We start from the raw sequence: 17820 nt of genomic DNA on the forward strand, positions 1-17820 counted from the left end.
TGCCTTTGCTCCCTGCTCCTCTCTGCCTGCTTCATTTTCTTTACCATTGATGGAAGCAGCCAGCAGTGAAGATGCAACATGTAAATATGCTATCATCCTACATCTGGACAGATATAGGTTAGAGCAATTCCACTCCTGGAAGACATGGGGTAAAAGGGTTTTGATTGTTGTTTTGCTGTTTGCTGCTCTTTGGGTGGAACTGGTTGAGAGTAGGCTGAACATGAGCCTGCAGTGTGCCCAGGTGGCCCAGAAGGCCAATGGCGTCCTGGCCTGCATCAGGAATAGTGTGGCCAGCAGGAGCAGGGAAGTCATTGTGCCCTGTGCTCAACACTGGTTAGGCCACACCTTGAGTCCTGTGTCCAGTTCTGGGCCCCTCAGATTAGGAAAGATGTTGAGATGCTGGAAGGTGTCCAGAGAAGGGCAACAAAGCTGGGGAGGAGTTTGGAGCACAGCCCTGTGAGGAGAGGCTGAGGGAGCTGGGGTTGCTTAGCCTGGAGAGGAGGAGGCTCAGGGGAGACCTTCTTGCTCTCTTCAACTCCCAGAAGGGAGGTTGTAGCCAGGTGGGGGTTAGTCTCCTCTCCCAGGCAACCAGCACCAGAACAAGAGGACACAGTCTCAAGCTGTGCCAGGGGAGGTTTAGGCTGGATGTGAGGAAGAAGTTCTTCCCAGCAAGAGAGATTGGCCATTGGGATGTGCTGCCCAGGGAGGTGGTGGAGTCACCATCACTGGAGGTGTTCAAGAGGGGATTGGATGTGGCACTTAGAGCCATGGTTTAGTTGATTAGATGGTGTTGGGTGATAGGTTGGACTTGATGATCTCTGAGGTCTTTTCCAACCTTGTTAATTCTCTTCTCCTCTCCTCTCCTCTCCTCTCCTCTCCTCTCCTCTCCTCTCCTCTCCTCTCCGAACCTCTCCGAACCTCTCCGAACCTCTCCGAACCTCTCCGAACCTCTCCGAACCTCTCCGAACCTCTCCGAACCTCTCCTCTCCGAACCTCTCCTCTCCGAACCTCTCCTCTCCGAACCTCTCCTCTCCTCTCCGAACCTCTCCTCTCCTCTCCTCTCCTCTCCGAACCTCTCCTCTCCTCTCCTCTCCTCTCCTCTCCTCTCCTCTCCTCTCCTCTCCTCTCCTCTCCTCTCCTCTCCTCTCCTCTCCTCTCCTCTCCTCTCCTCTCCTCTCCGAACCTCTCCTCTCCGAACCTCTCCTCTCCGAACCTCTCCTCTCCGAACCTCTCCTCTCCGAACCTCTCCTCTCCGAACCTCTCCTCTCCGAACCTCTCCTCTCCGAACCTCTCCTCTCCTCTCCGAACCTCTCCTCTCCGAACCTCTCCTCTCCGAACCTCTCCTCTCCGAACCTCTCCGAACCTCTCCTCTCCTCTCCGAACCTCTCCTCTCCTCTCCGAACCTCTCCTCTCCTCTCCTCTCCTACCCTATCCTCTCCCATCCTACCCTATCCTATTCTAAATCCCCTGTTAGAGCAGTTGGGAGCAGTGGAAGGATAGTGTCTGTAAGAGACACTACTGTTCCCACAGCAAACATTACTGTTTGCTCCCTGCTAACAGTGGACATTTCAGATACAGTTTACATGGTTTATTTTGTGGTTGTTGCAAGATTTAAGGGTAAAGTGAGAATTCTGAATAAAGCAGAGGTCCCACCCACTCATGCTATCAGTAGGGGAAGACAGGAAAATGAAAACAGAAAAGGAAATAGAAGTTTCCTGTTAATGCCAAGATGAAAGGCATGTTTTGGTGAGAGAAAGTTACTGCTGGACAGGACAGTTTACTACTGTGTAGACTTTGAAAGGTCTGGGAGGCAAAATGATTGATACCTAATAGCATGAACAAATTAATGGAAATTAGCTTAGCTAGAAGAGGAGAATCCTGCTTTTATACAGTGAGTTGCACCATTAAAAATTGGTCAAATGCTGCTTTGTCACAACTTGGGGCAAAATCCACAACCTGAGCAACTTACAGCGTTCCTGGCTGTATTTCTTACAGTATTGTTTCTTAGGGAATCAATAACAGAGACTTCCAGTGAAGTCTTAAGTAGTCATCCTGGGTCATGATGCTATTGAATGTTGAGTTCTGTCACCTGGATGTGTTGTGTTGACACAGAAAGCAGCTGGGCAGCTCTGGGTGGCACCAGAGAATCCCATGTGCTCTCTCATTTCAGGCCTGTTTCAGAAAACATGTAATCATAGAATGGCTCAGGTTGGAAGGGACCTTAGAGGCCACACCTTGAGTCCTGTGTCCAGTTCTGGGCCCCTCAGTTTAAGAAGGACATTGAGACACTTGAAGGTGTCCAGAGAAGGGCAACAAGGCTGGGGAGAGGCCTTGAGCACAGCCCTGTGAGGAGAGGCTGAGGGAGCTGGGGTTGTTTAGCCTGGAGAAGAGGAGGCTCAGGGGTGACCTCATTGCCCTCTACAACTACCTGAAAGGTGGTTGTAGCCAGGAAGGGGTTGGTCTCTTCTCCCAGGCAACCAGCACTAGAACAAGAGGACGCAGTCTCAAGCTGCACCAGGGGAGGTTTAGACTCGAGGTGAGGAGAAAGTTCTTCACCGAGCGAGTCGTTCGTCATTGGGATGTGCTGCCCAGGGAGGTGGTGGAGTCACCGTCCCTGGAGGTGTTCAAGAGGGGATTGGACGTGGCACTTGGTGCCATGGTCTAGTCATGAGGTCTGTGGAGACAGGTTGGACTCCAGGATCCTCAAGGTCTCTTCCAATCTTAGTTATACTGTAATACTGTGATACTGTGAACTTTGCTTCTACTGCAGCAGGACTACTAGACTGGTACAGTTTCACAACAGGAGTCAAGTGATACTCTGCACTCCTGTGTGTTGCTACAAATGTGGAACCCCTTATTGAGATTGCAGCCTGGTTAGTGAATCCATTTGCAGCATTACTATTATTTGTTCATGTTAATTTTTTTTTAGAACCAGTGTACTGAATCAAAATGACTGAATGCTCAGTTTGAGTCTACATTCCTAGCAGCTAGGGATTCTGCTTCTTGAACCACAGACAATGCTATTAAGTCGTTATTTGTAGCCCTCGTGCACACTGCTGTTTAGATGAGAATGTCAGTGGCCTGCAGTAAAGTGATTCATTGCAGCCTTGCTTGAGGAGAGCTGCAGGTGTGTGTACCAGCACGATGGGCACAGGGCACCAGAGTAACCTTCAAACCAGTGCCAGTGATACTCCATCCTAGCTTCGTGTGACCCTGCTCACATGAGGAAGCAGTCTGGCTTAATTGTGTAAGGCTGCATGCAACCCAGAGTCCTGGTTTGAGGCCAGGCAGATCCTCTCTTGCCCCTGAGAGGGGCAAAAGAATGACACTCATCACACAAATGGAGTGCAGAAATGATGGAAAGTTTAAATGGAAAAGCAGTAAGTGTTGTACAGAAGCTACAAAGCACAGTGACAAAAGAATCCCAAAGCATACAGAGTCCCCTCCAGCACACCCAAAGCCTCCCAGCACTTCCCTTCTCCCCACCTGAGGGTATACCCAAACCCCCCAGGGCTCTTTCTTCCCCCCACCCACTGCTAGGCTGGGCTCAGGCTGGCCAGGTCTGAGGCTGCCCCTCCTGCTTCTCCTCCTGGCCAGGACTAAGAGACCCTGAGATACTCCCCCAGTGTTACCTGATAGGGAGCATCTCCCACAGGAGCAGAGAGGGAAGAAAGAGGGAGAGAAAGACTTTGCAGCTGGATTTATAGGGCACAGGATATTATGGGTATGAAATACACAGCTCCCTGTGTCCACCTGCTGGGCTGCACCCTCGGGACCCTGGAGGTGTAGCTGTGTGGCAGCAGCAGGAGGCACCCAGCCTGAGCTGCCACAGGCAGTAAGCCTTTCTGAGAGTGAGAATTTACTAATTAAAGTGCAGGGTCGTGGGACAGCAGCTCTACTGCTGCCTTCCCAAGCTGGTACAGCTGTAGGGCAATGGCTGTAGTTAGAGCTAGGCACAGCTGGCTGCCTTGAAATGCCTGCTTCCGTGCATGTGCGGCAGTGTTTGCGTTACGAGGCTTGTCATAGCTTGGACATGCTCCATGAAACAGTAGGTTCATTCCCAAGGATGTGTCAAGTTCCTGGAAGAGGCAGGGGAGCGATCCACTAAGCCCAGCTGTTGGTTGGATGCTTTGGTTAGTGATCCATGTGCTTGGTTAGACAGCTGTTGCTGTGCAGTTTGGCAGCTAATATTACATGAATAAATTATATATTAGTGAAATATTATTCTGTAATGAATCTTTCAGGAGCTTCAGCTTCTACTGTTGCTATGCTTTAAATAACAACTATTAGTACTTAGAATAGAATAGAATAAACCAGGTTGGAAGAGACCTTCGAGATCATCGTGTCCAACCTATCATCCAACACCACCCAATCAACTAACCTATGGCACCAAGCATCCTGTCAAGCCTCGCCCTGAACACCCCCAGTGACGGTGACCCCACCACCTCCTCGGGCAGCCCATTCCAATGGGCAATCACTCTCTCTGTGTAAAACTTCCTCTTAACCTCCAGCCTAAACCTCCCCTGGCACAGCCTGAGACTGTGCCCTCTTGTTCTGGTACTGGTTGCCTGGGAGAAGAGACCAACCTCTGCCTGACTACAACCTCCCTTCAGGTAGTTGTAGAGAGCAATAAGGTCACCCCTGAGTCTCCTCCTCTCCAGACTAAGCAACCCCAGCTCCCTCAATCTCTCCTCATAGGGCTTGTGCTTGAGGGCTTTATTGATTTCATAGAATCACAGAATCAATAAGGTTGGAAAAGACCTCAGAGATCATCAAGTCCAACCTGTCACCCAGCACCTCATGACTAACTAAACCATGGCTTCAAGTGCCACCTCCAATCCCCTCTTGAACACCTCCACCACCTCCCTAGGCAGCACATCCCAATGGCCAGTTACTCTTTCTGGGAAGAACTTTCTTCTCACCTCCAGCCCAAACTTCCCCTGGCGCAGCTTCAGACTGTGTCCTCTTGTCCTGGTGCTGATTGCCTGGGAGAAGAGACCAACCCCCACCTGGCTACAACCTCCCTTCATGTAGTTGTAGACAGCAAGAAGGTCTCCCCTGAGCCTCCTCTTCTCCAGGTTAAAGTCAGCCAGCCCTTGACACGGGCAAACTGGAATCTGAAGTAGTTTGTATTACCAGTCAATATTGATACAGGCTAAACACCAAATTTATCAAGTCTGACACCCATAGGTAGGAAAGAATGTCGATCCATATACACACAGCATATTGCACAGTAATTAATGTGCTAATAGAGACGTGCGTTGGCTTTCAGAGAGGATAAATCCCTGGTGGGACGTGTGTGTATGGCGTGCAATGCTAATAAGACAGCTCTTACTCAGCAAAGTGACTCACGGCTGGTATAAATATAGTCAGGTTTGGAGTCTCTTGTGTGCCAGGGGAGACTGTATTAGAAAAGTTGATGTGGTTTTGGAGACAGAAAAGTACTTGGCAAACTTTTCCCTTGCTAGAAGATGGTATTAGTATTTTGCTCTGTTGTGCTGAAAAGCTGCCAGTAGCATCTGAGCCAGTCCTTGGTCACAGCAGTTGGCAGAGATGTCAGTGCTGCTGGCCGTGTGTTGGGGATGAGAGGGCCAGACCTCAGCCAGGGAGGGGTCTGTAAGCAACTTCGCGGAGGGCTCTCCAACCTTGAGCTGTGTGTTCGTGACCACAGGCAGGGAGTGCCAGCAGGTGAAGGAAGTGATTGCACAGGAACCCTCTGCTTAAGAATCCAGGAAAGGCATTGAGGCCAGGAAGGCTGCTGGTGTCCTCCCACCTCCAACGCGCTCGTCCGGTCCTTGCTGGGCACAGCTGTTGTCCTGCCTTGGACTACTGTGGGGCTGCCTCTGTTACCTAGGTCCAATCCCCCTCATCCTAGCCCAGCCTACTCCTAGTTATTTATTTCACACCATTTAGAAGTGCTACTTGTTGCCAAGGTTTTTTACCCCCCTTTTCCTCCTTACTTGCCAGCGACAGCCACACGCTGCTCACAAAGGAGACTGGCATGATTAAAAGGCCTCTGTTACTAAGGTAGCTATGGCAACAGCCTCCTTGGAGGTCTTTGTTGCCTGTTAAAACTTTGATCTCTAAGAGAGGCTGCTGCTGTTTCTCCCTCCAATTGAAGAGAAGGATAGGAAGAAAGGATAAAGTTTACTCTGAGCAGGAGGAGTGTGGAGAAACTCGCTGCAGAGCCGTGGTCTCCCAATAAATCTCCCAGCAGCTTCTGTGGAGAAGTATCTGATTTGCAAGGGCCACACTTCCTCTCCTGTGCTTTCCAGCCTCCCCTCAGAGCAGTGTCTCGTGCCAGGGGCATTTTGACACAGCACAACTTGGCAAATTTTTCTGCTACTGAGGAAGAAATAGTTCCTTCTGTAGCTACTGTCCCCTGTGGTCCCACTGCTGCAGGTAGACGGGGGGCTGAAGAGGCAGCCCTCAAGAGGGAAACCACTTCAACAGTTATTCCCATGTTTAACCTGTATTTATCACACTTATGCAATTGCCAGTATTTACCATGCTTCTGTGTTTACCCACCTGCCATCTTCCTGGCTGCACTTGCTCCTGCTTTATTCACAGCACCATTTCTTTTCAGCTTTACCACTTACCCTAATTATTTTTGTCTCTTCTCTGCAGACTCTCTGCTAATTGTCTGCTTGACTCCAGGTCCTCCCTGATGTCCTACTATTGGCTCTCTTGCTCTGTCACCTGCCTGCCTCCAGTGTATTAACTCCTGTCCTTGCTTACCTTTTCTGTATCTTTGCATGTTTTGGAGCTGCTCTGCACCTCCTCAGAGCTTTTCCTCTCCCATTCCTTCTTCCACCTTCTTCCACTCTGTCTGCCAGTGCAGTCTGGGGTCTCACAGGCTCCCTCACACTGGCCAGGGCTTGGGACGTGCAAGATGCCCAGTGAGAGGCCACTGTGGACAGGTAAAACCCCACAGCAGCTTGGTAAAAATAGAGATGGGAGTGTGTCCCAGAAGTGCACTGGAATGAGGACACGCTCCTATCCCCAGCAGAGCTCTCCAGAACCCTGGTAAATGGGGCCATCTATTCCTTCTGTCCCTCAGGAGTGTCTGCTGGGGTTCAGTGGTGAAACCTGCACAGAGGACGTGTAGCCCTTGTCGGTGCAGGCACAGAGCTGTGACTCAGCAGCTGTGCCCAGCCATGTCTTGGAGTGCCTGCAGCCCTTCTTCTCAGGCGGGCAGAGATGCTGTAGCCAGATGGTCTTTCAGCAGGACACTTTATTAAAGTGGTTTGGCCTCACCAACTGCAATCTAGGCCCCCAGCCCTCTGTGAGAGAAGTGAGGCGAGCTTGATGCCCGTGGAAGGAGCAGTGTGGGCAGAGGGAGTCAGGAGGGTGCAGGCCACAGGTGCCGTGGTCTCCTCCTGGCTGACATTGAAGCCTGGCTTCAAATGGAGACCCTGCCCTCTGCCACAGCTTTGGGCACTGTGCTGCCCACCTTGGTGTCATCTCAGCGGTGTCATCTCGGGCTCCCCTCTGCCTGGGCCAGGCTACCCCCTCCCCAGGCCAGGCTTGCACAAGGCAGGCAGGCAGGCAGGTGAGAGCCAGTGGTGGCCCTTGTGTCCCCTTCCTGTACCCACCCTGCCCTGTTCCTGCACAGCTCGGCTGCCTGGCTGGTGGGCTGGGAGCTTTTGCTCCACTTCTTGCTGGCCAAGCAGGAGGGAAGTTGCCTTCAGTGAGAGGCGGTGGTAGGGAGCCTCATGTTGCCATGGCGACGGCAGGGCCGCCATTGCCGCGCCGGCTGAGGGCTTGCTCCTGTTGTGGGAAAGGGTTACCAGCGAATTAATTAGGCCCAGGATGGGGACAGCTGTGGTGCACCGAAAGCTGCTGGGGGCAGCGCAGGCCAGAGGTGGGCTTTGTGCTCGCTGGCTCTCTGCTGGGCTGGTCCAGGCAGCAGAGTTCAGGCTGAGCCCGTGGTGGGGTTAACTGCTGCCATGGGCCCTCCTGGGCTCCGTGCATCCCCTCAGCATTGGTGCTGGTGCCCCCAGGGCTGTGCAGGCTGGGCTGGCATGGGTAGGGCCCCTGCATCTTAGCAGAACTGAGTGAGGCTGCAGAAGCTGGGAAATTCTTGGCTGCTGATAGGCAGCACAGGGGAAGTGCTCTGATGACTTCAGAACGAGTTACCAAGTTCTCAATCACGGTTATTTTTGAGAGATTCTTCTTCCCCCTTGAACATATGGCTCCCTGTGGGAATCAGGAGGCACCATAAGACCCAGCACTAGCAGAGACTTGAGGCTCTTTGGGTAGGTTAAATATAAAGCAGGTGCTTTATTTGGACACCTGAGGTGGGTCTTCTGCTCTTTGTAGGTGTCACTCCTTTACTTCTGCTACTACGAATCTCAGCCCTAAACTACCTATATACCTCCTGCTATTTGTTGTCTGTTCTCAGACTATGGCTGCACATGAGTTTGTGTGAAGATAACATGTGGGAGGCAAGCTGTGTGCCTGCATCTGCCCATATGTTCTGTGTGCATGTGGTTCACGTGTGCTTGTTGTACACAGACACACACACACATGCACACAGAGGCCTATGCAAGAACTGGGTATTTTGTGTGTGTACTGGGAAAACAAGGAATATATTTAATATGCACATGGGATGTGATGTAAATCTAGCATACTGTGACACAAGGCATACATGTCTGTGAATATCTGAGGGGTGGGTGTCAAGTGGAGGGGGGCAATCTCTTTTCAGTGGTGTGCAGTAATAAGGCAAGGACCAACGGATACAAACTTGAACAGAGAAGGTTTCGTCTCAACGTGAGGAGAAACTTTACAGTGAGGGTGATGGAGCCCTGGAGCAGGCTGCCCAGGGAGGTTGTGGAGTCTCCTTCTCTGGTGACTTTCAAAACCTGCCTGGATGAATTCCTGTGCAGACTGCCCTGGGTGATCCTGCTTTTGGCAGGGGTTTGGACTCAAATGATCTCTGAAGGTCCCTTCCGACCTGTGTTTTGGCACATGTGCTTGGAGCCCACTTGTGGCAGCCAGGACTTTAGCCACCCATGTTGTGTATGTACCTATATTATGCCATCAGAAGGCATGCATGAGGGCTTTTCTCATAAAGGAGTTTGGACAGTTGATGCTTCCAGAAAATGGACAGCAAAGAATGTCATGAACCTCTATGCATATGTAGATGAAAACGTTGTAGTAGACCGATGGCAAGTGTCCTCCTTCAAAGTAGTAAATTATCTGAAGGATCAGCATTGTATCTTTTGCTAAGTCTTCAGGAGCTCCTCATCATAATGGCAATACTGTGAGCACTAGACAGCTTTGATGAGTTGCAACTGGTTGCAGAACACTGCCAGCATTCAGAGTATGTTTATTATGGCTCCACCAGGAATCTGCATGGATTTGTGATCTCTACAGAACCTCTGCTGAAGGACTGAGACAAACCCACAGTGGGACTTTGATGGTAACACTTCAAGGACAGATTAGAGGCCAAGGAACTTGGGATCCAGTTCAACATTGTGTCTGAGTGCTGCTTAGTGTAGGACCTGCAGGGCATGTGGTTAAAGGTAGCTTTCTGCCACTTTTGCACGGGCTTACCCATAGTTGTTTCTGTTATATCCAGGATGTGTGTCCCTCTTCAGAGTGCAGCTCTCCTACCTTGTGCATGTCCTTCAAAAACCTGGCATGGTCCTGCTGCTGTCTAAAGAGTAGAGAGCAACAGCTGCACAGAGGGCTGCTCTGGCGATGCATGGATGTGTGTAAATTCCAGCTGAACACTGTGCATGGTGTTTGCTGTGTATTAGAAACATCCCAGACACCGAGTGCCAGCACAAGGAGGCACCAAGCTGCCTTTGGGCTTGGATTTTGTTTGTATTCAGTTATAAATCAGAAGCTGACTTGCCACTCCTCCCCTCCCCCCCCCTTGCAAAGTGATTCCACACACTTCTACAGAAACTCTTCCCTTTGCTTGAGAGTTTGGCCTCTATTACACAGACTCACCAAGCTGCTTGTGGAGCTTAAAATAAGCAGCACATGGTGACTTCAGGCGTCCTTTTCCTGGAGCTGCCTCTGCAGGTGCAGAGCCCCCATGCAGAGAGCACCACCTGCAGGTGTCAGTTGCATGTGGCTGACTTGTCAAGGGCCTGTGGTTAAAGGTGCTTCACATCCACACGAGCTACATGAGTGCTTTTAATGCCCTTCGGGGGCTGTCATGCATTTCCAGGAGCTTTTTGCATGTGTAGAGCGTGGCTCCAGAAAGATGTTACCGTGTAACCATGCAAGGGGACCTCCCTCTTCTTGTTATTCTGTGTCTGGATCCGAGAAGCTCTGTTCCACATTCTTTCCCCCCAGCTCTGCCGCCAGAGATAAAATACCAGGACACAGAAATGGCAGAAGTATCAGAAGCAAACACCAAGCGTCGAGCAGGATGGCATCTGTGGTTGATAGGAATTCACTTAACAGAGTGCCAGTGGGCTGATGAGAAAGGGGACTGGAGGCTAAGGCAGGGGCTGGGGAGTGTGTTTTTCTTGCAGTAACCTCTCTCCTTGTTCTCCTCCTTCTGTCTTTTCTAGGCAGGACAGGGCTGCTTGCTGATCTCTTGCCCAGTTTTGCTGTGGAGATTATGCCAGGTATTCAGTCATTTCACCCTTCAATCACCCAGTCCTCTGCCATCATGTCTGTCTATCCTTCTGCAGCATCCGTGTGTGGTGTATGTTTCGCTCTTACGTGTGCTTTATCGGGATGAAAAAGAGACAAACCTACTGCTCACTGGGAAGGCGTGTTGGGTAGTGATCTGAGAGCGCTGATCCTGGGTCTTGGGGGCAGAATGGTCATGCTGGCAGCCAACATACAGAGATGGTTGATGCCATGCCAGGATCAGTGTGAAAGCAGAAATGCCAGTGCTGTTCAGGGGAGGTTTTATATCAAGCTCTCTTTGCTCTCCCTTTGCTAGCACAAAGGTAACACTGCTCCAGCCTGTGAGACCTCGGCAGCCTCTTGTGACCGTATGGCTTTGTGTCAGCTACTCTTGTCGGAGAGTAGTTCCCACTCCCCAGACCCTATCTTGTGGGGTACCATTATAGCTATCACCACAGATGGTGGCACAGGAGGTGCTAGAAATAGAGCACTGATTAGCAGCCCATCAGTGGCACAGCACCTCTAGCGCTACATGGCCAAGGCATTATCTAGGTAACAGCAGGTGGCTGGACGAGGCATGGAAACTCTGTGCCCATGATAAATCCCTTGATAACCAAACGAATGAGAGCCCCCAGTTCTGGCCCTCCTTGCAGAAGAAACAGAGACTGTGCAACAGATTGTCCTTGAAAGGGAAAATCTGTGAGAACATTTAGCCCTTGAGTCATCTGATCATCCCCTGACGGTGCCCAAGGAATGTTTCTTTCATGTGTTTGTGAAAAAATGCAACTCCACATAAATGTGTGAAGCTATTTGCAAGTCTGTCCCAGAGATGCAAATGGAGAGAAGGCAGACACTCCCCCACCTTCAGTATAACCCAAAGCTCCCTGGAAATTCAGCGTGGAAGCAGAAGGATTGGTGTTTTCAGCAGACTGAAGTTGATTTTCCGTTGCCTGACACTGTTGTTGCCCCACTATTTACAGCTTAATTGAATGAGTATAAAATTCTTCTGTGTTAGCCAGGTAGGTCTCCGTGGTACCCTCACTGCAGGGATATAAACAAGAAAGTCTGAAAGGCAGCAGCAAAGCACATTTCAGCTGTTTGCATTGCCTGTTACCTGAACAGACCAAAGCAGATGCTCCTGCAAGCACTAAGCAATAGCTTCCAGACAGCGAAGACACAGTGTTTCAGTGTGGTACTCATTTGAATTCTAGGGTTACACTTTTCTATCTAGTACAAGTCCAATCCCAGCTTTGGGCATAAAGGCAGGGGCCAGCAGGCTCTTTTGCTGTTCTCTTCACCTCATCAGAGAAGCAAATGGTGTAACTTCTTGTGGAGTAAAACCCTCCCTGATTCAGAGGTCCCCATGCTGGGACACCGATTTCCAACATCCAGTTCTGGCGCGGAGTGATTATCTTGCAGTGTGCAATGTACGTAGTAACCTGACCTTTTGTACTCCTAGGAAGTTTGCAGAGACCACAGATACACTTAGAATGGACTTGCTGTTTGATCCCTCCCCCCACCCTCCACCTTTTATCCTATATGGAGTGGTTGTGAACTCTTCACTGGAGGAGATCTGACATCAGAGCTTTATTGCATCGCTGTGGCTGCCCACTTCTGTCACGCAATACTGTTTCACCACCTTCTTGGTATCAGGGATGGTCGTAGCGAACAAGATGAGAACCTTACAAAAGGAAAAGCTGTTGCCCTGCTGGGATTGGCAGAGATTAGGAAGCACAGGACTGGAAAGGATTGTCTGGCTCATCATCTTGCTTGCTATTCTAAACACCATGCAATTTCATCCTTTCCATAAGCTTAACAAGCTTAAGAGTAGCCTGGTTTGGGCTTTTCTCTCTCCTATCAGACCACTTTCTTTGATGTGCTGCTTCTAGCTTCCATCTACATTACTTGTAGCCTCTTTATGCACTTTTATGTAAGACCTTTAACCACAATAGCTGCTTTTCCTCCTAGCATACAGGCAGCAGCTATGTCTGCTCTCAGACTTCTTTTAACAGACAAATGCCGCAAGCTTCAGTTCTCTGGCTGCAAGGCAGGCCATGGAAACCCTTCATCCCTTCAAATCTCTGCTTCACACCAGATCCAACCTGAATTAACCTTTCCTTGTACAAAGATGACCAGAGCTGTGCAACGCATCAGTAACTTCTGATGAAGTTAACGTGGAGGCCTTGTGTGACGGCTACTGGAAGTTCCTCCTCTTTTGGACACAGCCTTAGGTTTGCCATTTCTGTGGCTGCACTGTGTAAATGTTTACAGCTGTCCTGTGATGGACTAGCATTGCTCTTAGGTTAATTTTCAGTTCCTTTCAACTAATGAAGTCCTGATCAGAACAGAAGTTAGAATAGAATAGACTAGAATTAGCCAGGTTGGAAAAGACCTTCAAGATCATCAAGTCCAACCTGTCACCCAACACCATCTAATCAATTAAACCATGGCACCAAGCACCCCATCCAGTCTCTTCTTAAACACTTCCAGGGATGGTGACTCCACCACCTCCCTGGGCAGCACATTCCAATGGCCAATCTGTCTTGCTGGGAAGAACTTCTTCCTAACATCCAGCCTGAACCTCCCGTGGCACAGCTTGAGACTGTGTCCTCTTGTTCTGGTGCTGGTTGCCTGGGAGAAGAGACCAACCCCCTCCTGTCTACAACCACCTTTCAGGTAGTTGTAGAGGGCAATGAGGTCACCTCTGAGCCTCCTCTTCTCCAGGCTAAACAATCCCAGCTCCCTCAGCCTCTCCTCACAGGGCTGTGCTCAAGGCCTCTCCCCAGCCTTGTTGCCCTTCTCTGGACACCTTCAAGTGTCTCGATGTCCTTCGTAAACTGAGGGGCCCAGAACTGGACACAGGACTCAAGGTGTGGCCTAACCAATGCAGAGTCCAGGGGCACAATGACCTCCCTGCTCCTGCTGGCCACACTATTCCTAATACAGGCCAGGATGCCATTGGCCCTCTTGGCCACCTGGGCACACTGCTGGCTCATGTTTAGGCAGCTGTCAATCATCACCCCCAGGTCCCTCTCTGTTTGGCAGCTCTCCAGCCACTCTGACCCCAGCCTGTAGCTCTGCATGGGGTTGCTGTGGCCAAAGTGCAGCACCTGGCACTTGGACTTATTAAATGCTATCCCATTGGACTCTGCCCATCTGTCCAGTCGGTCGAGGTCCCTCTGCAGAGCCTTTCCACCCTCTAACTGACTAACATCTGTTCCCAACTTGGTGTCATCTGCAAACTTGCTGATGACTGACTCAACCCCCTCATCCATATCATCAATGAAGATGTTAAAGAGGATGGGGCCCAGCACCAATCCCTTGGGGACGCCACTGGTGCCTGGCTGCCAGCTGGATGTGGCACCATTCACCACCACAATTCTCTTTGAATTCTCTCACCGCATTTCTCTTTGACTCTTCAGCTGAGTGATGCATGTGAGAGGTGCACTGTTTTTCCAGTGTGAATCTGTACTCACATTGCAATCCTTGTATTGGTACTTTTCCATCCTACATGTTAGCCTACCAGGAGACCCCTTAGCACTGGAGTTCTGTTCAGAAGCAGTGGTCTGCTGCTTTATCTCTCTGAGATGGGAGTAAACCCTTCCCCACTGCAAAGCAGCCCCATCACCTCTTCTTGTGCCTTCTTACCATCTTTCCAAGGTTGTTGAATAACCACCTGGGTACACCTGGAGCCTTCACCCACCAGGCATCTGATTTCTGGGTAGGTTAGAATACATAGAATACGTAGAATAAACCAGGTTGGAAGAGACCTTCAAGATCATCGCGTCCAACCCATCAACCAATCCAACACCACCTAAACAACTAACCCATGGCACCAAGCACCCCATCAAGTCTCCCCCTGAACACCCTCAACAATGGTGACTCCACCACCTCCCCAGGCAGCCCATTCCAATGGGCAATCACTCTCTCTGTATAGAACTTGTCCAACCTAAACCTCCCCTGGCGCAGCCTGAGAGGTTGGTGCATCTCTCTGGCATGAAGCCAACTCCAGGATTCCTGCACTGGACACCAATTATTTTTTGTAATGTGGTGGGTTGAAGTTTCCCCTCACCATTAACTTTTGCCAGACCAACTCAGAAGCAAATGGAGCTGTATTTACAAGTCAAAACTACACTCTGCAATGGATATGCACAAAACAGACAGGAGTTACAATATTATACAGGTGTTTACAATTGATAAACAGCACAAGGATCCCCCTGGCCAAGGAACAGGGGAAGCTACCAGCTTCTCCCTCCCTTACCCCCCTGTATAAAAGGGACAAGAAAGAGGAGCAGAGAAGTTAGACTTAACTAAGGCCAGCCGATAAGCAGGTTATCTCTCCTGAGCAAAGCAAAGCAGCTGAGATCAGAAGTGAAGAGAAAAGGGCAGAATTGTTATGGTACAGCTCCTCCTATCCCAGATATTCACCCACTGAACTTGTTTAGAGTAGTCTTCTGTTTTCCTTTCTACACCCAAGAGTGATTGATTCATATTTTTCTACTTTTCTGCTCGAAATCTGTAACTGAATTGTAAAGGCACAGCCTGAAACCACCACAATCCAGGGTCTTGAAATGTCTTGGTCCAGATGTGTTCACTGACCATTCCCTTCATGCAGAAAATCCCCTTGCTGCAGCAGGTGCAGCCCTGTGAGCACAATCTCCCCTACAAAGGGTGGCCAGATGCTGAGCTGGGAGCTGCCCCCACACAGGCTGGGCTCTGCTCCCACCCACTGTGGCTGCTGCTGCTGCTGCTGCAAAGTTGGAGAATCTTTACCACTCCCTTTCCCACTCCAACTCCATCCCACTTTTTGTGGACCAGCTCTTTGTGCCTTCACTTGTAGGATGTTTTCCAGCCACTCCCTTTCGGGGCCTGAGAGACGTCATGTGAGGCTTCTCGGGAGGGGGTGGGAAGTGCTTGTTAGGTTTGCTGGCTGGCTGCAGCGCCTGAATAGGATGCTGGCTTGGCACATTCAAGAGAATAATTGCCTGCGTGGGCCTCGCTGGGAAGGGGCAGGCCTGGCACATTTACGAGGCTATTTATAGCCTGCTTTTCACCATCGTTTGTCCCATTGAAACTAGAATGTAGGGAGGGAACAAACACACAAGCAGGGCAAGAACATGGCCAGGAAGAATGAGTCTTTCATGAGATCCAAGTGCTAATGGAGCACGTCCTGCGGCGTTTATACAGGTCTGCTGTGGGCTGAAGGTCCAGAGCTCCTGCCTTTGTGCTGCTCACCTCCTGAACAGCCAGCCACATTCCAGGAAGGGACCACATCTTTGTAGCTCCACTTCTCACTGTCATGTGCCATTTCTGCCTCAACACAGAGGAGGATGTAGTCCTAGATCTGCAGAGAGTTTGTAGCTATTATTCACCTACTTATTTTGCCCCTATTCTCTCCCCCGGCAGGATGTAGCTAAGGTTTCCTTCCACAGCGATTGCAATGGTGCAAGTATCTCTCTTTCTTCCCTTGTTTTCCAGAGTGGGTCTTTGTGGGCCTGGTGATCCTGGGAGCGTTCCTGTTCTTCCTCCTGGTGGGGATCTGCTGGTGCCAGTGCTGCCCACACAGCTGCTGCTGTTACGTCCGCTGTCCCTGCTGTCCTGAGTCGTGCTGCTGTCCCCGCGCATGTGAGTGACCCTGTCCAAGCCTGGTGCAAATCTTCTCATGCACTTCTGCTCCCTGGTGAAACAGGAGGAGAAATTGCTAATACTGCTTCCTTTGCCCTGAGCACTTTGCTTCACTTAAGAACTAATTCTTTGGGGGTAAAGCATCTGACCTATTGCTCAATGGTTGAGTGCTCAAAGTTAATTACAAATGTGATTTCCCGAGCCCTCCCTGCCTTGGCAGATGTGCCTCCTACTACAAAGTGTCATGCCTCCCTTCCAAAGTCATCATGTCAGTGAGTGTTGTGGGTCAGAGGTGGAGCATCCTGGGGGGTTTCTTCCCAGCAATGCAAAGCAGCTGTCCTCTACAACACTGCAAAATCCTTGCAACCCAGCAAGGTTCCTGGTCAGGCTCAGGCAGATCTGTCAAGCTTCATGAGTGTCAGTGCTGATACTTGAGTCATCAGTGGTTTTTAAAGCTGAGCTGCCACTAATTCATGGCAGTGGTAAAGCCAGATATAATGTGCTGAATGTCCTTCTGTTGCTGGGCATCTCGCAGTGCTCGTCTGGCTGCTGTGTGCTTTTTTAAACTCCCCTCCACTGGTACTCAGAGAAATTCAGACTTGCCCTTGTCATTTATTCGCCCAGTTGTCTCCTGTTGACTTGTCACCAGTGTTGGTGATGTGCAGGTTTCAGCCATGTGGCTCTGTGGGAGGTTGGTGTGATGCTGACTGCTGTCCCTTTCTCTTTTTCCAGTGTATATAGCAGGCAAAGCAGCAAAGGCTGGGTACCCTCCTGCAGTCTCTTCCATGCCAGGCGCATACTACATCCCCAGCGTTCCTGTGACTGGTGTCCCGTCTCCTGCTGTGCTGATGGATAAGTCGCACCCACCTCCCTTAGCCCCAAGTGAAGCCAGTGGAGGAAGCCAAAATGGTAATTTGCAGTGGCAAACACAACATTCAGACCTCTTACTGGAAGCAGGGCTGGGAAAGGGAGGAATGATTGTCATTGGTAGAGCGCTATGAATGGAAGAAACACAGAGAAACCGTGGCGCTGCTTGACCTTTGATAGGAGTTTTGGTCGCAGCATGTTTTCCCGTCCCAGTGGCATTTTGGGCACAGGGACATGTTCCTTCAGTGTTTCTGCCCAAGAGCATTTGGGGCTGGATCCTCTTCCCTGCCTTACAGAAGTCAGTAGGTCACTTCTTTTGTTCAGCCTTTGCATTTCTGAAATGTGAGCGATAAAAGGTTTCTGACTTGAAAGCGGTTGTGGGTCAATGTCAGACGCGTTGACGCTGTTGGTAAGGGTCACTTCTCGCTTCAGGAAGCTGCCATCCAGGAAAAAGAGGGTAGCTATTCAGCCACATGCTGGCATTTCAGCATCAGTGTGGCTGTCTGAAATCAAACATGCTGCAGCAGAAGTGACTCTCAGCAATGCAGAGTCACCACCGTGGCACAGCCGCATTGATCCAGCCACGTCTGAGTTCAAAGCGCCACACTAATTATCAGTTGTTAGATTTGCTCATGACAATGTATTGATAAGACACTTCTGAAAAGACAAGATCAAGTACCATAATGAAATAATTAGGCTTTTGATGCAACCCTACACATCCTGCTGCTGCCC

General features: G+C 50.3%; 1 protein-coding gene across 3 annotated transcripts in view; it reads left to right on the forward strand.

The window, feature by feature from the left end:
- ILDR2 (immunoglobulin like domain containing receptor 2) overlaps positions 1-17820 on the forward strand; it is a 44922-nt gene that overhangs the window by 14496 nt on the left and 12606 nt on the right. For 2 of the 3 annotated variants that reach the window (XM_054166103.1, XM_054166104.1), the window contains exons 4-6: positions 10533-10589; positions 16075-16221; positions 16954-17130. In XM_054166103.1, coding sequence (XP_054022078.1) covers positions 10533-10589; positions 16075-16221; positions 16954-17130 — 381 coding nt within the window. The remainder of the gene's footprint in view (positions 1-10532; positions 10590-16074; positions 16222-16953; positions 17131-17820) is intronic. The other variant, XM_054166105.1, reaches the window with a different exon arrangement.

The sequence above is a fragment of the Dryobates pubescens genome, chromosome 12, assembly GCF_014839835.1.
Source record: "Dryobates pubescens isolate bDryPub1 chromosome 12, bDryPub1.pri, whole genome shotgun sequence".
Taxonomy (NCBI): domain Eukaryota; kingdom Metazoa; phylum Chordata; class Aves; order Piciformes; family Picidae; genus Dryobates; species Dryobates pubescens.